The sequence below is a fragment of the Helianthus annuus genome, chromosome 14 (assembly GCF_002127325.2).
Source record: "Helianthus annuus cultivar XRQ/B chromosome 14, HanXRQr2.0-SUNRISE, whole genome shotgun sequence".
Classification (NCBI taxonomy): domain Eukaryota; kingdom Viridiplantae; phylum Streptophyta; class Magnoliopsida; order Asterales; family Asteraceae; genus Helianthus; species Helianthus annuus.
The window spans coordinates 34,465,474-34,488,099 of NC_035446.2; the positions used below are offsets into that span (position 1 = coordinate 34,465,474).

Consider the following 22,626-nt stretch of genomic DNA (forward strand, 5'->3'; position numbering starts at 1 on the left):
AAAACACAGGTACCAAATGCTCTCATGGATCTCCTCAACAAACACATACACACAGATGAAACACAAACCACACCCAGATCCTTCCCCACCACCTCTCAAGTTCAACATACACACCCACATCTCACCTGCACCATCTCGATCCCTCCCTCTTTCTCTCGAACGGCAAAGACGACCGGAGTAACCACCGGCGTCAATGCCGGCGGTGGTTTCACCCGGTGAAGCGACACCCCCCAACCTCCTACCGTCACACATCGCGGAGAGAGAGAGACGGAAGAGAGATATCAGAGAGTGTGGCGTGCGGCGGCGGTGGAGCCGCTAGATGCAGCGGCGGCGGCAGCGGAGTCCGGCAGCCGTGTAATCAGGTAAATTTTCAACACACTCCTCTCTTTTTAAGTTTTCGCTCGAGCCGTTTTCTCTGGCCGATGTGGATTGTTTTCAGGTGATGACGAGGTTGTTGTTGTTTTTGATGATGATTTCTTGATGTGGCCGACGGTAAGATGAATTCCGGAACATTGTAACCTGAACAAAATCACCACCATTACCACCACTGCCGTAGACGGCGTGGCTCCGGCGGCGAACTCAGGGACTTAAGTGGACTTAAACGGCGTGGCTCCGGCGGCGAACGCAGGGACTTAAAGATGATGCAGATTATAAAGAGAGTTAATAAGCAAGGGTATTTTGGTCATTTAACATGGACTTAACTGAGAAATTTAACTGAAGTTAGGGCTGGGGACCAACCGAGTGCATTTTTGACAAGTTTTGGGACCACGCGTGTAATTAGTAAACCACTGGGACCAAGTCTGCAATTTTTGCAAACCACAGGGACCAACCAAGCATTTAACTCCGGTAAATATTTTTACCACCTATATTTTTTTTTCTTCGTCGCTAAAGGTTTCAAACTTTGTATTTAGTAGAATTGGTTTTTCTATTCAAAAGAGGGTGATGACGCAACTTGTTGCCCGACTACCTCCCATTGCTTTGTAAAAAAAAATAATAAAAATAAAAGCTAGGCCGCCAAACACCCCAAAAAAATAATAATAAAAGCTAGGCCAAACACCCCCTGAAAATCATCTAAAGCCAAAAAAAAAATAATAAAAGCTAGGCCAACTACCCCCTAGGCCAAACACCCCCTGAAAATCATCGTTCTCCATTCGCCCAAAGCAAGATGCATAATTCTCGATTAAAATTTCTGACAAGAACCCTAACGAACTCCAATCTCCTCACCTCAATCTCATCTCGCACCTTCTCCTCTCAAATCCAGCATCCGCAAACCCTAACGGAGCTTCGCCACCGTCTGGCCACCGAATCGCCGTCGTTGAACGACTTCATCCGCCTCTCATCCGACCAAGAGTATTCCGTTGAGGTCGGAACCAAGAAGAAGCCGTTGCCGAAGCCTAAATGGATGAAGGAATCGATTCCTGGCGGTGACAAGTATACGCATATTAAGAAGAAGTTGAGAGAATTGAAACTTCATACGGTTTGTGAGGAAGCTAAATGCCCCAACTTGGGGGAGTGTTGGTCTGGTGGTGAAACTGGTACTGCTACCGCTACTATTATGATTCTTGGTGATACTTGTACCAGAGGTTGCAGGTTAGTCATTGTTTGTTTTTGCTCTCCATTTGGATAATTGAATTGTTGTTGTGGATGTCTTCATTTAATTGTTAGAATATATATATATATATATATATTCAGGCAATTCAACTCGAGAAACAACAACAGTAATTTTAGAATTGAGTTAACATTAGGGAAGATGTGGTGCTCAGTTCATATACTTTGCTAAATTCATATTCAAATTACTAGACTATGGCAGATTAAGGAATTGGGTGTTTTGAGTTCTTAGCAAGGAAAGAAAATGTAACATCAATGGCAGATGAACTTAAAGTAACACCAAAATAATGACAACTAGATAAAACTACATAAAATGTTACTATGTTCTATTTATAGTTCACCTAGATTGTGTTACATTTCTCCTATGGATATGCGTTCGTGTTCACTAGAGTTTAGGGTCTAAGATTTAGTGTAGGTTTAGGTCTCCCTCGTCTAAAACAGGCACTGTCCTCTGAAATAGTAATCTTCCATGATTAGGAACTCGATTAGCTTGATTAAGATTTGGACAAGATTCACCATTTCCAGACCACCAAGCCCTTTGGGGATTGCAGCAACCCCTTGTGGTAAGCCCATTGGTGGCCAAACTTGTGACTGGCTGAATTGTTCTGAGGCCAAAATGCATATGCACCCAAATTGGGATGAACAACTTGAACAAAATCACAAGGAAACACATGACCAATGCTAGTGTTGAATTGCGGATTAAAGTGAGGTAAACTCGGCACAACAAGATTTTGAATAAAAGCCTGTTGCATAAATGGTTGTACATTACAAGGAAGCCCGTCATTTTGAGGCTTAGTAGACGACAACCCGTTTAGCCAAACTCCATTGGTGGGTGCACCAGAAGAGCAACTGTTGACTTGTGAATCACCATTTCTGTTTCTTGACTTCTTATCCCTTTTCATATTATTTGATCCCCTTTTTGATATTTTTAGCATTTTCTTGTACTCGGGCTCTTTCACGTCATCAGAAAACTCTAAATCTTCAGACAACTCTTCATCATTTACACCCGATGCGTCATACCCTATTTTGTAAAGATTATTATTGCTATTCAGAATATAATCTGCAAATTCAGGAACAAAGGAGATCAAGTAGCCTTGTTTTCTCCCAGTAGGGATTTCGGTTTCTGAGTTGTATCGAATAATATAATAGGGAAAACAAGCTCTATATGAAGAAGATGAGCATGAAGAAGATATTGGATTGAGTGATGGTGATGGAGAAGAATACGTACTTGATTATGATGATTATTAATTAAAGACTATTTTTATGTTTATGTTTTAAGTGTGTTTCGACTTTTGACTTTAATTTATGTATTAACTATGTTTTTTTTATGTGTTAAGTGTGTTTTTAATCATGTTTTTGTGTTTATTTATGATTAACAAGTAGAATATCATATTGATGTGTACAAATACTTTTTATACTTTTTTTTAATTTTGAGCGCTTCGTATACGTGGAGCTCTCGCTTCGCGCTTGAAGCTTCGCTTAAAGCTTTTGGAACCAAAATGCTTCGGAACGCCTCACGCTTTTTTAAACCAAGCTCATTATTTATTGTACCTGGTTATACTTGATTTAGTTTCAGTTTAAATGCTCATTAAATTATATTTGCATTATTTATATTACTATTATTATTATTATTTATTATTTATTATTATTATTTATTATTATTATTATTGTTATTATTATTATTATTATTATTATTATTATTATTATTATTTCAGATTCTGCAATGTGAAGACTTCACGCACCCCACCACCTCCTGACCCAAATGAACCTTCAAATGTTGCTGAAGCAATTGCTTCTTGGGGTTTGGATTATGTGGTAATTACTAGTGTTGACCGTGATGATTTATCTGATCAAGGAAGTGGTCATTTTGCTGAAACGGTTCAGAAGTTGAAGACACTGAAACCTACTATGCTCATTGAAGCCTTGGGTATCTATGCTTCTTCAGTTTTATTATTATTCTTAGTCGTACTATATTCATTAAAAATTTCTAATTTTATTTTGATGTGTTAATGTGGAATGATCATTCAGTTCCTGATTTTCGAGGAGATGCTTCATGTGTAGAGAAAGTTGCAAAGTCCGGATTGGATGTGTTTGCTCACAACATTGAAACAGTTGAAGAGCTTCAGAGTTCAGTAAGAGATCACCGTGCTAATTTTAAGCAATCTTTGGATGTTTTAATAAAGGCGAAAGAATATGCGCCAGCTGGCACACTTACAAAAACATCTATTATGTTGGGTTGTGGGGAAACTCCAGATCAAGTAGTGAGCACAATGGAGAAAGTCAGGGCAGCAGGTGTTGACGTGATGACATTTGGCCAGTATATGCGACCTTCTAAGCGCCACATGCCAGTTTCTGAGTACATAACACCTCAAGCGTTTGAGAAATACCGATTACTGGGCATGGAAATGGTATGTTCCAACCTCTCTTATCAACATGGGCGGGTTCAGGTAATGGGTCAAAACGGAATCTTTTAGGGGTTGGCTGGTATGGTTTTTGTCAAATTTTTCAAAACTTTATTACAGCTAAAAAACTATTCTTGCAATAATAATCTAGTTTAAGAATAAAGCAAGATAGGAGGTCAAATATACACTATAGGTGACTTTGGCCCATTCGACCCATTTCTTTTTAACTATGTTTATATTGCCTATCAGAGATAAAACATAACCGAAAATCACCCATTCACCAGTAAATGGGTTGGAACTGTCGTCTCTAGTAAATCAAAACATCTATTAATCTTTGAGTTAGAATTACACAACCCTATATGACTGATGACATTCCTATATTGAAAGGTGATTATTTAAGTAGTTATAGTTCTAAAAGGTAAAAGAAACATTTATAGCTTATATTGGTCATATAGGTTACAGAATCAGTTAAGAGGCATAGTTGTCAATAGCAAATAGCGTACGATAGCTACAAGCTACCTATATGCTTCGTAGCCATTGCGATGAAAAGCGGGCACTATTTCATGTTTAGCGACACTAGAAGAAATATTTTATATAGATATTTTAGAGTTAATTGGCCGGATGGTCCCTATGGTTTGTCATTTTTTGACCTATAGTCCTCTACTTTCTAAGATTACATGTTTGTTCCCTGTGGTATCCTCACTTGTTATTCGGGTAGTCCTCTGAATGGATGGAGGTTAGTTTTTCCAGTTAAGTACGTGTGAAATGACTGAACTACCCTCACTTTCAATGTAAATAAATAAAATAACAAAAATCTGATTGGTCATTAAAAAACAAGTGGGCTCCACCATTGTTTTTTAAATATAAAGTTAAACCCTAAGCCCCCTTTTCTTCTTATTCATCACCACCAGACCAACATCCGATGACCCTGTTCCGAGCTCCTCCACTTCCTCCGCCACTACCTCTCCCAAAACAAACCCTTCATCCTCTCCGCCCCCTCGCCACCACCTCACCTACTCCACCGTACCCCCACCAGCCTTGCCATCTCCTTCCGCAGCAAACTCTCCTGTTTCTTTTTTTCGATCTCTTCTCTGATAAATGAGCACACACCAACCCCACCCTCCCTCCCTGCTCCGGTGAAATGAAGTTCTAGGTGGTAAACTGATTGGTTACGGCATAGAACCCGAGGATCTTGCTTACGTAAAAAGGACTCAATTCTCTGCTACTTCTATTTATTAAATTATTTAGATCAGAAGACCCATAAAAGTGTCCTGTGCAGCAGTGGTTCTACCATGATTGCTTATATTATGATGTCGTTGGGGGGCGTTTGAGTTGACTTTGGAAGGTTTGAGGGTGGTGGCATTTCCTTGTCTAGAAATGGCTGACGACAATTGGGACAAAGAAGGGGATGAATGAGGTATATATTAAGATGCTCTCAAAGTGTTAATAGTGCTAAAAGTAAAAGTCATTCCTTTTGTGATACAACTGATGGGTGAAATCAGTAAAGTACCTGAGGTAGAGCCAAAATTAAGAAGAAAAAAAAAATACTGTACGTATTTAGAGGGACGTGACATTGATCATTCTCATGGTATGTGAAGATGGGGGTGATGAGACACCCTTACATGTGAAGCTAAACGGGGTCGCTACAAGTATACGAAGTTCCAGGTTCGCGCGAAAAATGAAGTTCCAGGTTTGATGTTCGACGGGGAAGATGATGGTGAGGTCTTTAATCTGGTTACTTAGGTTTTGCTTGAGAGAAAGAGGTGGGGATGTGATGTAAACCTGGCCTTCAACTCCGAATTTCAAACGGTCGATTGGGTTACAGATTCACCACCCAAAGAAGGGTTACAGATTCACCACCCAAACAACAATAGCAACAAACGTATTCTTTTTCATAAACAAATTCACTTCAACGGATAGTTTCTACTGTCGATTGGGTTACAGATTCACCACCCAAACAACAATAGGGCTACGGGTTCAATTGTTGGATACAGATTCACCACCGACAATCAAACACGGTACCTTAGATCACCTACTCGAATTGCCAAATTCGAGTTAGCAAAGGCAAATCAGTTAACTCACTAAGAGCAACAGACGTATTCTTTTTCATAAACAAATTCACCACCTTCATTGATTATAAAAGTTAATACATATAGGATACATGCCATGACTTCACGTCCTAAACAAAAGGAAATTTAAATAACTAGGTACTACATAGAAAGCTGAAAGTACAACTACTAAAGCATTAAAAAAAACTAACTGCATTAAACATGCTATAAAAAGTGGGAAAAACTGCAGGTGGTGGGACGTGGGCATGCAATTGTGTGGTCCATTCAACCTCCCCCATGAAGCTCCGGTTGACCCGACTTGAGTTCGTTTAGTATTGGCCCATTCTTTTTAAGTGACCCGTGAGAAGCTATTGAACCAAACCCAACAAACTTTTGAAACCCAACGGCTATCTCATTTAATTTATCGTTTTCGAATCGAGGATCGTTGCGGCTATCATCAGTTAACTGATTTGACAAAATTTGACCTCAAACTTGAGTCGTTAGCTGCAAATTCAGGTTGTGGTGCTTTGTTCTCATAAGTATTTGAGACTTTGTCGAAACTACCACCCAAAGCTGACGTGATTCTTTCTTGGTGAAATGCTGAACAGTCAGATGTTTAGCTGAATCAATAGTGGACATAGGGAGCAAGGTTATCTTCTGGTTGTCCTTCATAAAATAGTATGTGTTCTTGTATCCGTCATGCATCACCTTCCTATCGAATAACCATGGCCGACCCAATAAAACGTGACTTGCATCCATTGGTATAATATCGCACCAAATCTCATCTTTATAACTATTGCCAATACTAAATGAAAGTAGAACACGTTGTGAAACAAGGAGACCCTTACCATGATTAAGCCATTGAATAGTATAAGCTGAAGGATGTGGAACAGTGGGAATGTTGAGTTTTGAAATCATGCTTTGAGATGCAGCATTGGTGCAACTCCCACTATCAATGATCAAGTTACATACCTTATTGGCAATGGTACAACGCGTATGAAAGATAACCTCCCTTTGTAAACTTCCATCCTGACTAGTGGTGCTATTAAGAGCTCTTCGTATGACCAAGCATTCACCCTCATCCGGTCCAAGCTCTATACTTTCTTCCAATTTGCAAGATTGCAACTCATTCTGGTCTTCATCATAACAAGGATTGTTAGCTACCTCGAATTCAGCAAGAGTGATCACCCTACTGTTTGAGCATTCAGAAGCAATGTGCCCTAATCCGTGGCACCGAAAACAGCGTCGTAGGGCTCGCGGGTGTGGATTAACTGGTTCCGATGTTGCTGGCTGTTTCGTGGCTACGGTTTTCTGCACTGTTTGATCAGGTGTGCTTGTGGGTGTAGCAACGGTAATTCTGGTCACCTCCAACTTGCCTTTCGTTCTCTGTTGGAGTTCTACTTTACGGGCTAAGATGGTTAGTTCGGCTAAGGAGGAATAAGGATGTAACTCGACGACATGAGCGATTCGGGATTCAAGACCACCCAAATAGAGAACAAGGGTTTGCGGATCATCCTCATCTAAGTCACATTTCATGAGGAGGTGTTCAAATTCTTGTGAGTACTCTTCAGCTGAACGACTCCCTTGCTTGATAGCATGAAGCTTTGAAAAACTTTCCTGCACATAAACTGTTGGCATAAACTTCTGCTTCAAAAGTTTCTTCATGTTGGCCCACGTCTTCACTTTTTCTTTACCTTGACGAGCCCTTTTGCGACATACATTATCCCACCATGTAGAAGCATATTTGCGAAGCTTTAATGCAACCAATTTAACTTTCTTCTCTTCTGTGGTTTGTTTGTAGTCGAAAACACGCTCCACTGTGCGTAACCATTCAATGAACTCATCGGAGTCGAGCCTCCCGTCGTACTCGGGAATATCAACCCGAATGTCACTGTTGCGTTGCACTTCACGAGCATGACGACCATACGGATTATAGTCGTTGTCGCTTGAGTAATTATCGGTATCATAGTCATCAGGTCGATATCGAGGTGGGCTTCGGCCGCCATCTCTCCTTCGCATAGCAAGAGTCAATTCCTGTAATTGGTCTTGAAGATCTTTGATTTGTTGTTCCATGGTTCGCTGCTGATATGCCATCTCTGGACTGGATACTTGTGATGATGAATGAAAACTGAAATCGATTCGGAATGTGCTTCGGCTCTGATACCAGATGATCCAAACCTGGCCTTCAACTCCGAATTTCAAACGAAACGGTCACTTCAACGGATAGTTTCTACGGTCGATTGGGTTACAGATTCACCACCCAAACAACAATAGGGCTACGGGTTCAATTGTTAGATACAGATTCACCACCGACAATCAAACACGGTACCTTAGATCACCTACTCGAATTGCCAAATTCGAGTTAGCAAAGGCAAATCAGTTAACTGATGATAGCCGCAGCGATCCTCGATTCGAAAACGATAAATTAAATGAGATAGCCGTTGGGTTTCAAAAGTTTGTTGGGTTTGGTTCAATAGCTTCTTACGGGTCACTTAAAAAGAATGGGCCAATACTAAACGAACTCAAGTCGGGTCAACCGGAGCTTCATGGGGGAGGTTGAATGGACCACACAATTGCATGCCCACGTCCCACCACCTGCAGTTTTTCCCACTTTTTATAGCATGTTTAATGCAGTTAGTTTTTTTTAATGCTTTAGTAGTTGTACTTTCAGCTTTCTATGTAGTACCTAGTTATTTAAATTTCCTTTTGTTTAGGACGTGAAGTCGTGGCATGTATCCTATATGTATTAACTTTTATAATCACTGAAGGTGGTGAATTTGCTTATGAAAAAGAATACGTCTGTTGCTCTTAGTGAGTTAACTGATTTGCCTTTGCTAACTCGAATTTGGCAATTCGAGTAGGTGATCTAAGGTACCGTGTTTGATTGTCGGTGGTGAATCTGTATCCAACAATTGAACCCGTAGCCCTATTGTTGTTTGGGTGGTGAATATGTAACCCAATCGACCGTAGAAACTATCCGTTGAAGTGACCGTTTCGTTTGAAATTCGGAGTTGAAGGCCATGTTTACATCAGGATGGGGCGTTGATGCACGATTGGTGCTGGTGGTTTGGTGATGGTGGTTTGACGATTGTTGAAGGTGGCTTGATTGGTGATGGTGGTTTGATGAAGTTGGTGAGTTGTGGGTGGGCCCCACATTGAATTTTTTTTTTTTTTTTAAATATAACTATGTTTTAAAATTTAAGTGGGTCCCACTTGATTTTTTAATGAGAAAGGGTAGTTAAGCCATTTCACATAGAATTAACTGGATAAGTTAATATTCATCCAGTCCGGGGACTATCTGAGTAACAAATGATCAAACCACAGGGAACATACATGTAATTTTTAAGAAAGTTGGGGATGGGGACTAAAGGTGAAAAAATGGCAAACCACAGGGACCAATCGTTTTCAATCCTGAAACAAAAAAACCCTAAATATTGCTTCTTTTTTTAACTTCTATATACATTTATCTAAAAAATGAGAGAATAAAAATCTAAATCCGCTATTTTCACGCTATTTAGGCGCTAAACATCATATAGCTGGGAAACTACCACTACTCTATTCGCTATAGCGAGCGCTATGCTCGCTATTAACAACTATGGTTAAAGAACATGAAATTTTAATTACAAACTTCACTCCTATATAGAAAAGCCTAATTCCAAGGCTCACCGCTATCTGGTTTCTTATCACAACTAAGGGGGTGTTTGTGGTGTATTTGAAGTGTAAAAACCTTAATAACTGCTTGGGCCAAAGTATTATAATTATAAGTTTGAGTTGTTATATGATGTCAAAATAACTACACTTATATATGCCGATAAGAAGCTGAACTAAATGTAAAATCATATATCTACTCATAGCTTTAATCTATTTCATATATGATCTATCAAGTCTCACTTATTAGGTACAATTCCTCTCATGTCTGAGTGCACTTCCAAATATCTTCAGATTATACCATCAATCAACATAATTTCTTCCACCAATTTGGTAATTAGTGTGGCCCATTTAAAATCATGTGTCTAATTTCACATCAATAATTTAATTTAAATTAGTTCATTGTTTTGTTCCTTTATTAATCATATTTCGTGTTGATTTTGTTTGAATATTTCAAGTCATCTTGATTATTAAATTAGAAACTGTTATTTTTCTTTATTTAATTTTATTACAGTTCAGTAATTTTTTTAGTGTTGTAGTTTTTAGTTTATCTCAAAATTGTTTATCAAACTCCAACTGAATTTCTAGAATATCCCTATGTGTGAAATATGGCTTATAAAAGTTTTTTTTAACAAAAAGAAGTGCACATCACGAATGCGATGCATGCACTTTTGGCTCGGCTATACGGACCCTATCGCCTCGGGGCATTTTGTGCTTTCGAAAGTTTTCTTCACATGAAGGAATGGGTCAGCTATAGCCTAGAAACTTCATTTGATCAAACCTGAAAACTAGGAATAAGAATAAAGCCAACATCCATCATATCAATAAAAGTGCCGAAGAGTTTATTAATGTGAATGAATGATTTTACATAGGAGAGGATCATATTTATAGATCCAAAGAATAACAAACCCTAGCACAAAATAAGGAAAGAGATAAATCTAGAACATATACGATATATATCTCTAAATATATACATAACCGGTAATAATCTATATCCGCTAATAGGCCCCCACAGTTTGATCGGTCATCGGACAAACGGTCAAACTGGACCTGAAAGATTGAAAAAGCTGCCTCGAAAGGCCTTTAGTGAAGATATCAGCGTACTGGTAAGATGAGGGAACGTGCAGAACTCGAATGTGACCAATGCGTACCTTTTCTCGAACAAAATGGATATCTTTCTCAATATGCTTCGTTCTTTGATGCTGGACCGGGTTATCTGACATATAAATAGCGGACACGTTGTCACAATAAATAACCGAGGCTTGTTTCAATGGAACATGTAACTCAAGTAACAAGTTTCGAATCTACGTGGCTTCTGCGACCGCATTAGCAACCCCCTTATATTCAGCTTCTGCACTGGATCGTGACACAGTGGGCTCTCGTTTAGAAGACCACGAAATAAGGTTATCCCCCAAGAAAACACAATAGCCACTCGTTGACCGCCTGGAGTCAGGACAACCACCCCAATCAACATCAGAATACACAGTTAGGGAGTGCGTAACATAACGAACCATCCGAATCCCATAATCCAATATGCCTTGTAAGTAGCGCAAAATCCGTTTCATGAAAGCATAATGGGAGTCGTGAGGTTCATGCATAAATAAACAAACCTGCTGCACTGCGTAGGAGATATCTGGCCCGGTAAAAGGTAAGTACTGAAGCGCCCCTGCCAGACTCCGATGAAGAGTCGGGTCATGAAAGAGAGGCCCGTCAGTGGCACTTAATTTAGATGAAAGATCAACAGGAGTTGCACAAGGCTTGTAGTCTATCATCGAGGCACGTGCAATAATCTCTTTGGCATATTGAGATTGATCCAAAAATAAACCTGTGGGTCGACGTGTAGTAACCTTAATCCCCAAAAAATGGGGTAATTGACCCAAATCTGTCATAGCAAACTCTCGTGAGAGTTTCTGAATGATATCATGTATGAATGCATATGAAGAAGCAACATTATGACCCTGGGTATAAACGAACAACGAGTTGTCAACCAGGACAATATCATCAACATATAAAAGGAGATATGCAACATTATGACCCTGGGTATAAACGAACAACGAGTTGTCGCATACACTGCTGCGAAAACCCTGGGAGAGAATATATGTAGCAAACCGAGGATACCAAGCCCTTGGTGCCTGCTTGAGGCCATAGAGAGACTTCTTCAACCTGCATACAAAACCTGGATAACGCTCGTCAATAAAACTCGAATGTTGATGCATATATACTTTCTCATTTAAATGGCCATGTAAAAACGCATTCTTCACATCTAACTGATGAATCGGCCAAGATCTCGAGACTGCCAATGATAAAACAGTCCGGATAGTAGCCGGCTTGACAACCGGACTAAAAGTCTCCTCACAGTCAATACCCACAGTCTGTGATTTCCCATTAACGACCAACCGGGCTTTATATTTCTCTAAAGTTCCATTAGACTTAAATTTATGTCGAAACAACCACATGCATCTACTAACTGGCTGATTCGTAGGCCATGGAACTAATTCCCATGTCCCATTTTCTTGTAAGGCAGTAAACTCAGCTTGCAGAGCGCGACCAATTCGGGTCGGTTAGGGCCTGTGTATAAGAGGTGGGAATGGGGGAGATATAGGGGGTGGGGGTGGAGTGGTGAATGGTTTTAAGGGTACCAAATTTGGAACGAGTGGTCATAGGATGAGTCGATGGTGGTCGGGAATGGAAGGATGGTTCGGTTGGAGCTGGGGCGGACGGTTGAGCAGAAGCCGAAGGCGGAGCAGGTCGCGACAGTGGGTTTGAGGGTGCCAGCTGCTGTGGTGGCCTGAACCCAGGTGGACCCTGCTGATGCTGACCGTAGGTGTTTGAGCCTGCGTTGGGCTGGTAATAAACATTCTGAGGTGGGCCAGCTTGCGGAGGAGGTGCAGATGGGTAGGCAGACATTGGGGCGGCTGCATAATGGGCTGTGGGTGGGCTGGTATGAAGGTTGGGTTGGGTAGGGTACTATGTTGTCAAAGACGCAAGGCGCAGGCGAGGCGCATCGGCCTCGCCCGGAGCCTAGGCGCAAGGCGCAAAAAAACGTGGGCTTTTTTAAGAAAAGCGCACATAAATAAAAAAATATAAAAAATATGTATGCTTTGAAAATAAATAAGATTCCACATATAAAATAAAAAAAAACTATTATATATGTCATTTAAGATCGTGTAGCAAATAGTTAGTAGCAAAAGTTTAGGGCTTATACACACGTAGTGATACCAAAAGTTATACCAAAAGTTACTAGGAGTCTCGGACTTATACAAACGTTTGCGGTCACTAACCAAAAGTTATACCAAAAGTTACTAGGAGTCTAGGACTTATACAAACGTTTGTGGTCACTAAGTCTAAAACATTTAAACTAATAGTTCATCATCAATCATCTAGACCATCATCAAACTGATCATCAGAACTTCCATCAACATCAATTGCATATTCAGCTTCGGATTCATCAAGATCGTCTTTTTCAGAATCTTCATCCACTAAAGCTCTTGAAGATGATGGTTGTGATGATCTTGTTGCCCTTACTTCTCCAGCCCCACTCTCATCTCCTACAACTTCCCATGTCAAGTCTTCATCCTCAAAAACCCGTTCTTCTTCCATCCTTCCAGTCATCCACTCATTACAATCGTCAATGTTATCTAAAGATATCGGATCATACACAACCTCTTTATCACGACGGTTCTTGAGTGTCTTGTTGTACTTGACAAACACAAGATCTTGCAACCTCCTGTGTTCTAATCGGTTCCTTTTCTTGGAATGGACCTATTATTTAAAATAATATATTGTAAATTATTAAAGCATAAATAAATTTCATATTATCATCAAACTTTGAAAGATAAATTACTTGCTCAAATGTGCTCCAGTTCCTTTCACATCCCGATGAACTACATGTTAGACTAAGCACTTTAATAGCTAATTGTTGGATATTTGGGACTTCTTTCCCATACAAATTCCACCATTGAGCTACAAATGTAAAACTTAGCAAGTATTAATGTAGTATACCTAAAAAACAAGATAAAAAATTCAAAGTAAGTTAACTTACCAGGAGCTATTGTGCAATGTGCTCGCTTTGCAATATCTAAAGCAAAACGGCCCTCTTGGTTTACCCACTTCACCATCTCCTTCATGATTAAGTCTTGTTTGTCCTTTGAAGGAACAAGTCTTTGAACACACTTGATCATCCCATCCGTCACCTCTTGATCTTGCTCAATTTCAGGCCTATAGCAATAGAACTCCGGGTTAAAGTAGTAACCTGCCGCATGCAATGGATGGTGGAGTTGACAATCCCATCTTTTGTCAATAATACCCGACACCACTTGGTAGTCAACGCTATTTTCACCTAAAGCCTTTGCAATTGTTATCTTAGCTCTTTCCATACCTTCATATAGATAACCCATCGCGGGTTTTTTCTCATTGTCAACAAGGCGAAGTACGCGTACAATAGGACCCATAACTTTAAGAGTGAAAGTCACATTGGTCCAAAAAGCATATGTTTGAACAACATCCTTAGCCCGCCTTCCTTTAGGTTGTTTTGCCCATTTACTTTCCTTCCATTTATCACTAGCAAACATGGTTCTCAAAGCCGACTTTTGCTTATGCAAACTTTGTAAAGTAAGATATGTTGTTGCAAATCTTGTAACTCCACTTCTTGTCAACTCCTTGTTCTTTGTGAACTCTCTCATCATGTTCAAAACACCACAATGGTTGTAAATATAACCAACAAGAAAAATTCCTTTTTCAATGGTTTGTTTGACTTTAGGAATCTTTCCAACATCTTCAAGCATTAGATCTAAGCAATGCGCCGCACAAGGGGTCCAAAACAAGTGTTTCCTTTTGTCCATCAATAAGTTGCCTAAAAACATGAGATATAAAATTAAAAACAATGATTAGTATTTATTACTTAAAAATCAAGTTTTAAAAAATTGTAATCTGATAAAGAACATAAAACTAACCAGCTTGTTTAAAGTTGCTTCCGTTATCGGTGATAACTTGAACAACATTTGATTCCCCGACTTGCTCCACAAATTTGTCAAGTAGCTCAAACACCTTTTCCCCTGTCTTCATATAAGAAGAAGCATCAGTCGATTCCATAAAAACGGTTCCTTTAGAACTATTGACCAAAAAGTTGATCAATGTTCTACGCCTTCGATCTGTCCAACCATCCGACATAATCGAACACCCGGTTTTTGACCACTCCACCTTTTGCTCTTCGATCCACTTTTCCACATTGTCTACCTCGTTCTTTAGAAGTGGAACTCGCAACTCATGATAAGAAGGCGGCTTGAGATTTGGCCCATAGTTTCCGATAGCCGCGATCATCTCTTTGAAAGCATCTAACTTAGCGACATTGAATGCTATTCCCGCTTGGTAAAAAACGCAGCTATTGTTTGAATTGTTCTTTCTCGGAGTTCTTTGTCACAAGCATCATTTATGCTTGTTTGTCTCAGACTTGTTGAGTTTCCTTTACTTCTTGTTACATGCATATCAATCGGGCCTTTTGTGTTTGACTTCATCTTTTTGTTTCCCCCACCAATATTAATTCCACTCCTCTTCTTTTGAACATTCGATATCTCGATTACCTCATTATCCTCTTCATCCTCAACAAAATCTCAGTCATCGAAACCATCAGCAATAACATTCTTCTTTGCCTTTTGACTTTCCACATACGCTTTCAATTCATCTCTAACATTTGTAGGACACTTGGTACATGCTTTTGCATTTCTATAACCTCCAATTTGATGTTGTTTAGCTCGATAAATTCCTCCTTTGGTAGAGAAGTTGCAGAATACGCAAGTGACACAATTTGGGTCATTTTTGTCTTTATTAAAGTTATACTTCCACCCGGGATCTTTTCTTAATTGTGATGATGCTTCAGGTGCATTAGAAGACATTCTGTAGGAAAAACAAACATTATTAAGCCTAAAAAGCCCCTGGAAGAACAATAACAATTACACAGAAGAAAAAAGGAACAACCGAACAAGATAAAACATACAGCTGGAAATTGAATGTCAAAAATCATCAGCAATTTAACAAGATAAAACATGATAGGAACAACATTTAACTAACTGAAGTCAGAACTTAACATTAAATGCAGTCAGAATTTAACAACATTTAGCCAAGTTCGGTCAAAAACACTAACTGCAGTCAGAATTTAACAACATTTAAAAGTCAACAACAATGAAAAGGAAACTAGGAAGTAGGAACAACATTAAACGTTAACAAAGATAAAAAAAAACGAAAACAACTCACCTGATTAAATGCTGCAGTCGACTTGTCTTCTTGAGTTTCTTGGAGAAGAAGAGAGCATTTGGGGTTTTTAATTTTAAGAAAAGATCGAGGGTTTCTGTGGCTGACTATTAGGGTTAAAAAGGATAAAAGAAACAAGTCTTTATCCAGTGGTTAAAAGAAATGGGGTACAACTGTAAAAAACTTTAAAAAAATAACATAAAAGCAGATACTGCGCCTGACAGAAAAAAAGCCCACGTTTTTTGTTCGTTGCGCCTTGTTCCGGGCACGCGCCTGGCCACCGTTTTTACAAAAAAAGCCCAGATTTGCGCCTAGGCTACCACCAGGCGCAATATGTGCGCCTCGCTGCGCCCGAGCGCCTAGGCGCGCGCTTTTTGCGCTTTTGACAACATAGGTAGGGTAGGGTAGGGGCATGGTGGTGTGGACCACCAGGCCCACTGGGGATAAGAGGACTGTTGAGGGGCCCATGATTGTTGATATTGTCATATTGGTGCTGTCTTTGTGAGCGGCCAGAACCTCGACCACGACCGCCCCTATAGGAGCGGCCACGACAGCGGCCTCGACCGCCACGATAATACCCTGTTTAGTTTTGATGTTGTTGGTTGGGTGTAGGGGAGTATGAGGGGTAAGGGTTCGGTGAATGTTGGTTATTGGTGGTTTGGTTTTGGGCCATTAAAACAGAGTTCGAAGATTTTTTTCGAGCCTCAAGACGTATTACCTCATCATTCAGCATAATCCTGGCTAAGTCCCAATCCACATTATTAGCATTGATTAAAGACGCGGTCGTATCAAACTCGGCAGGGAGACCGCGTACAAGCTGAAGAACAAGCCGATCCTCAGTGATTGGGTGGTCCACATCTTCAAGTTGGTTAGCAAGGTCCTTCAACTGTTGACAATAATCATCCAAAGATTTATAAGCAGAAAGTGTCAGGTTGCAAAATTTTGTTTCTAAGGCACCCGCATGAGCCTTCTTATTGCTCAAATATTTCTTTTCCAATTTAACCCACGCATTACTTGCAGTGGACTCGTTCTCCAAGACCGAAAGAAGGAGTTCATCAGATTATGTGGCATCAATCCACTGAAGAACAAGGGCCTCGAGTTCTTTCCAAGATGGATAATCCGGAGACTTGGGTTCGGGTGGGGGTGTCTCATCGATGTGATTGAGAACTTGATACGCCGTAGCATGTAAACGAAAAAGTTTGATCGTATGTAACTTTCTTATCATCCAAGGTTCGGATTTTGCTTTGTATGTTGGTAACCGAGTATGCGGGGTGTAGGTTGGATTTGATGGCAGATTGGGAGGGAGTCGAAGCTGGGCAGGGAATCGAAAGAAAAAGAACAGCGATTAGGTAAAGAGCCGAGACTCTGATACCATAAAAGTGCGGAAGATTTTATTAATGTGAATGAATGATATTACATAGGAGAGGATCATATTTATAGACCCAAAGAATAACAAACCCTAGCACAAAATAAGGAAAGAGATAAATCTATAACATATACAATATCTATCTCTAAATATATACATAACCGGTAATGATCTATATCCGCTAATAATCAACTGCAAAAAAAGTCATAAAACACTACCCCACCTGTCTAGTAGAAACATTTATTACCATCAATTAGGACTAACATTTCTTAAATGATTAAAACAAGCTTAAAATGGGTGGAGATACAATAGGAAGTTTATTTGGCTAGGAAGTGATCTTGACCATCCATTTAGTTAATCAAGGGCTAAGATTAAATCAGGGAAATTGAAGAGAAGAAAAGAGGCGTGTGAGTTTGTTTAGGGGCATTCTAGTCAATCTAAGCCAATAGTTTCTCTCTCCTCCAATTCCCCCCCCCCTCCCCATTTTTTAAACGTTAATAACTCTTTCATACGACATTATTTTTTTATAAAAATTGCACAAAAAAAAACGAGCGTTTTTTTATCTTTAAAACGAGTATATACTATTGCTATATTTTCAAAAAAAAAAAAAAAAATTTAAAACCCAGTTGCGTAAAACGCAATAGAAAAACCCCCAGTTACGTAAAACGCAATGAAAAAAAAAACCTAAAAAATGACATTTTTCTAAAATCAATGCACCAAAAACACAAAGAAATGACTTATTTGTAAAACACAATGGCCAGAAAACACAAAGAAATGTCTCAATAGCCTAAAAACTCAAAAGAAAATGTACTTCTTAAAACACAATGGACTAAAAACACATAAAAATGTGTTTTACCTAAAACGCAATACACCAAAAACACAAACAAATGTCCTATTTCTAAAACGCAATGGCCAAAAAACACTTAAAATGTCTATTTTCTAAAACGCAATGGGCTGAAAACGTTTTACCTTAAACGCAATGCACCAAAAACACAAAGAAATGTCTTATATGTAAAACGCAATGGCCATAAAACACTTAAAATGTCTGTTTTCTAAAACGCAATGGACTGAAAACACATAAAAAAGTGTTTTACCTAAAACGCAATGCACCAAAAACACAAAGAAATGTCTTATTTGTAAAACGCAATGGCCATAAAACACTTAAAATGTCTGTTTTCTAAAACGCAATGGACTGAAAACACATAAAAAAGTGTTTTACCTAAAACGCAATGCACCAAAAACACAAAGAAATGTCTTATTTGTAAAACGCAATGGCTAGAAAACACTTAAAAATGACTCATTCTATAACGCAATTGCCTAAAAAACAAAAGAAAGTGTTCTCTGTAAAAAGCAATGGACTGAAAACACCTAAAAAAGTGTTATATCTAAAACGCAATGCACCAAAAACACTTCAAGAATGTGTTTTTCTAAAACGCAATGGTTAGAAAACACATAAAAATGTTTTAGTTCTAAAACGCAATTGCCTAAAAATACCAAAGAAAGTGTTCTTTCTAAAATGCATTAAACCATGACAATAGTTTTGTCTGTGCTGTGAATTGTCTGTGCTGTGAACTGTCTGAACCAATGCAGTTTCCAGAGGCAATTTACAGAAAATTAATTTTTCTGATGCATTTCAACCCCAGCCAGGGGCTCTGCCCCTTGGACCCCGCCAGGGGCTGCCGCCCCTGGGACCCTGCTACCAGGGGCGCTGCCCCCGGACCCCGCCAAGATTGTAAAACGCAATGACTAAATCAAAAACCCAGATCGTAAAAATGAAATTAAAGAATATCTTACATGGATCGAGTGATTTCTTCAACAATTGACGAATTTTGAATGATTGAAACACTTATCAGCGCTCGAATCGAACGGATCGAGTGATTATCTTCAAAGTCACCGGAAAAAACGAGATTTTGTATGAAATTAAACTTGGTTTTCTTCAAAAAAGCTGAAGAACACGTTGATCGGGTGTTTGAATCATTGATTGGTGATGAAAATCGCACTATAATGTAGTGATTATTGAGATAGAAAGTGAAGAAATGGTTGAAGATGGTGGGTTTTGAAGTTATTGGGTTTTGAAAAGGAAGAAGAAGGGGTTGGATTGACTAAAATACCCTTTTTCTTTATTTTAAATGTTGCCACATGTCCTAATCCTATTGCTTCCTACACTCCCTAGCCAAAATAAACTTCCTATTTGATCCTTAAGTAAATTCTCATTTCATTTTCTTATTAGAGTTAATTACATAGTTAGTCCCTATGGTTTGCACAAAGTAACATACTTAGGTACTAATAGTTTAAAATCACATTCTAGGGTATTAACTTTTCATTTTGTAACGTTTGGAGGTATTAACGTTATTTGTAGGTTTAAAATCACATTCTATTAGTACATAAGTTTGTTATTTTGTGCAAACCACATGGACTAACTATGTTAATACCCTAGAAGTTAATACCTCCAAACGTTACAAAAGGAAAAGTTAATACCCTAGAATGTGATTTTAAACTATTAGTACCTAAGTATGTTATTTTGTACAAACCACAGGGACTAACTATGTAATTAATTCTTCTTATTATGACTTTATCCCCCCAAAAAAAACATGCGGGCCCTATTCTTTTTGTTATCCTTATTTTGGCGAACAGCGCACATAGTTTGTGTCTTATCCAACAAAAATCAGGTAGCCAATTTGGGTAATCCAAGTTCTAGTGGATTAAAGTTCTATTTCAATAATCGGTTTTGATTTCTTGTAGGTATATTTCTCCAACCTTAACCTCAATCCGAATTAAATTCTCATTTAACAGTTAAAAAACTACAAATTTTAAACAGGATTCTCATCCTGTCAAATTCCCAGTTAATCCAGATAACAGTTTAATTAAAAGATTTTTAATATAGTGTTAAGGGTTTGGTCTATTCTTGTGATAAAGCACATGATAATTTGTTCTTGACTCTTTGTTAAACCTCGGTAATTTGGTTATATTTTGTGATAAATCACATGAATTTGGTAAGAATCAGGTATAATTTATAATACACATGAATCTGTTCAAAGTCAATAGGTTGTGAGAATTTAGTCAAATTTCATGATAAAGCTAGAGCATTTGGTCAAATCTGGTCCCTAATCATATTGTGTTTTCTTTCTCTTGTTTAATGGCAGGGATTCCGATACGTGGCATCTGGTCCTATGGTGAGGTCTTCATACAAAGCGGGAGAGTTTTACATCAAATCCATGATAGAAAAAGATCGCGCTGCATCTGCGTAACATGTATGATCTCTTGTGTGATTTATTAAAAATTTAAATCCTGATGAATGTTGAGAAGGGAACATGTAACTGGTCAAAAGTTCTTGCTTCTCATTGTTGTTGGTAATTCACACTGCTGCTACTTTGTTTACCTCATTCATTGTAATTATAATTATGTTCATCGTAGTGGTGATTTAAACTTGATTATGATTTTGTTATAAAAATTTATTCGGTTTTTATTTTTTTATTCCACCAAAGGTACTCATATTTATCTTCCAACTATAAAAACTAATTATGTTTAATTATTCTTTCAGTATTATGGTTTTTTTTTTGTTTTTTATTAATGTTTTTGTTTAATTGAAGTGTACAAAACGAAACATAAATGAGTCTTGGTTATCATTTAGTGTTTAGAAAGAAACCAAGGGTAATAAGACTTCCATTATTATGCCTTAGTTATGGAGTTAGATGTTTGAAGTCTTTTTAACTTTTATGACAAGAAGAAACAAGGTTAAAATAGTCACAATTTAAAAGTTATTATAAAAATGGTGTATTTTATATTTTGAATGTTGGTCGGGTATATATTTACATGATAATTTGGAATAAAAGGTATGGTTAAATATAAATTTAAATAATAATTAGTTTCATAATTGATAAATTTAACTAACTAGAAAAAATAACCCCTAAATTAAATTTCATATGTATTTTATTCAAGTCACTTGCTTTAACCTATAATGAAACTTCAAATAGTTTTTAATTTTATACTTAGAAAAGAATATAAGTGGCTTTACCCTTTTTATATTTTAGAGCAATATTTAAATAAGTCTATTAATTCATTATTTTGGTTTTTTTTTTTTCCAACTAAAATCATGAACATAGGTTATAGACTTAGGTGCTGTTTGTTTTTAGAGGTAAATGTCTGCAGTCTGTGAACCATATCTGCAGACATCTGTAGTAGAAGAGGCGGGCCAAACTTCTGCAGTCTGCAAGAAGAAGGCTGTTTGTTTTTTAACTTCTGTAAGGTGCTGAAATTTTAATTACCATTTTATCACAATGAACATGTAAAACAACATAATAGGCATGAATAACAATAAAAAATTCTAATAATAAACACCAAAATTCAGCAAATTAAAACCACAATTCTAAAAATTAATACAAAAAAACAGAAAAACTTACATAAAAAATGTGAAAAACTAACATCAAAAAATCTAAAAAATAACACCACAATTCTGAAAATTAACACAAAAACTCTGAAAGTAGCACCAAATTTCTGAAAATTAACACCAAAAAACACAAAATTAACATACCAGATTTGATGTTGATGGGATGCGTCTGCTGTTGACGTTGATGTCAGTGGGATGTGGCTCCAGTGGGATGTTGACATTGATAAAACTCCGGTAGGATGTGGCTCGGTGGGATGTTGCTGTTGAAGGTGAAGATGTGGCGGCAGGTGACGTGGTGGCGTTAGTTGAAGAGGTGGCGGCAGGTGACGAGGGAGGATATGGGGAGGGTGGCTTCGGTGGGGAGGTGCCGCCGGGTGGAAAAAGGGTGGCGGCGGTTGAGGAGATGGGGTGGAGAGGTGCTAGGGTTTGTGGGTGAAATACCGTGCTTAGATTTTAGGGCAAGAAAAGAGTCTGCAGACATTAAAAGAGGACATCCCACATCTGCACCAAAAAGAGGACGCGCTGAGGTTTTTTAATGAAAGATCTTCGAAAAAACAAACAGTCTGCAGACCCAAACGTCTGCGCGTGGTCTGCGCGGCGGAGACATAAAAGGCTAGGAAGCTCTTCTCTGAAAAAACAAACCCTTTAGATAACCTGTTGTGGGCCCGTGGATGTGCCATATGGATGGACTCGGGCACAGAAGATGACAACAGGGCACGTACTTGGGGCATGGGGCGGCTCATAGGCGTGGGGTAGGATTTGAGAGCCTTTGGGATGTGTGGGGGGCCAAGCCGACCGTTTGGGATGAATAAGAAAGCGAGTTTCAATAAATTTTTTTTATTATTCTGTATAAATTAAAAGCTAATTGTATTCCATGATCAAAATTGTACAAGAGAGTGAGTATAAATAGAGATAATATCT

General features: G+C 38.5%; 1 protein-coding gene across 1 annotated transcript; it reads left to right on the forward strand.

Annotated features, from left to right (window-relative positions):
- The first annotated feature begins 1,094 nt into the window (after positions 1 to 1,094).
- Positions 1,095 to 20,787, forward strand: LOC110921665 (lipoyl synthase, mitochondrial). The gene is made up of 4 exons (XM_022166012.2): positions 1,095 to 1,590; positions 3,324 to 3,535; positions 3,637 to 4,016; positions 20,462 to 20,787. Exons 1-4 carry the CDS (start codon positions 1,166 to 1,168, stop codon positions 20,564 to 20,566), a joined length of 1,122 nt encoding a protein of 373 aa, XP_022021704.1. The 5' UTR covers positions 1,095 to 1,165; the 3' UTR covers positions 20,567 to 20,787.
- The last annotated feature ends 1,839 nt before the right edge of the window (positions 20,788 to 22,626 follow it).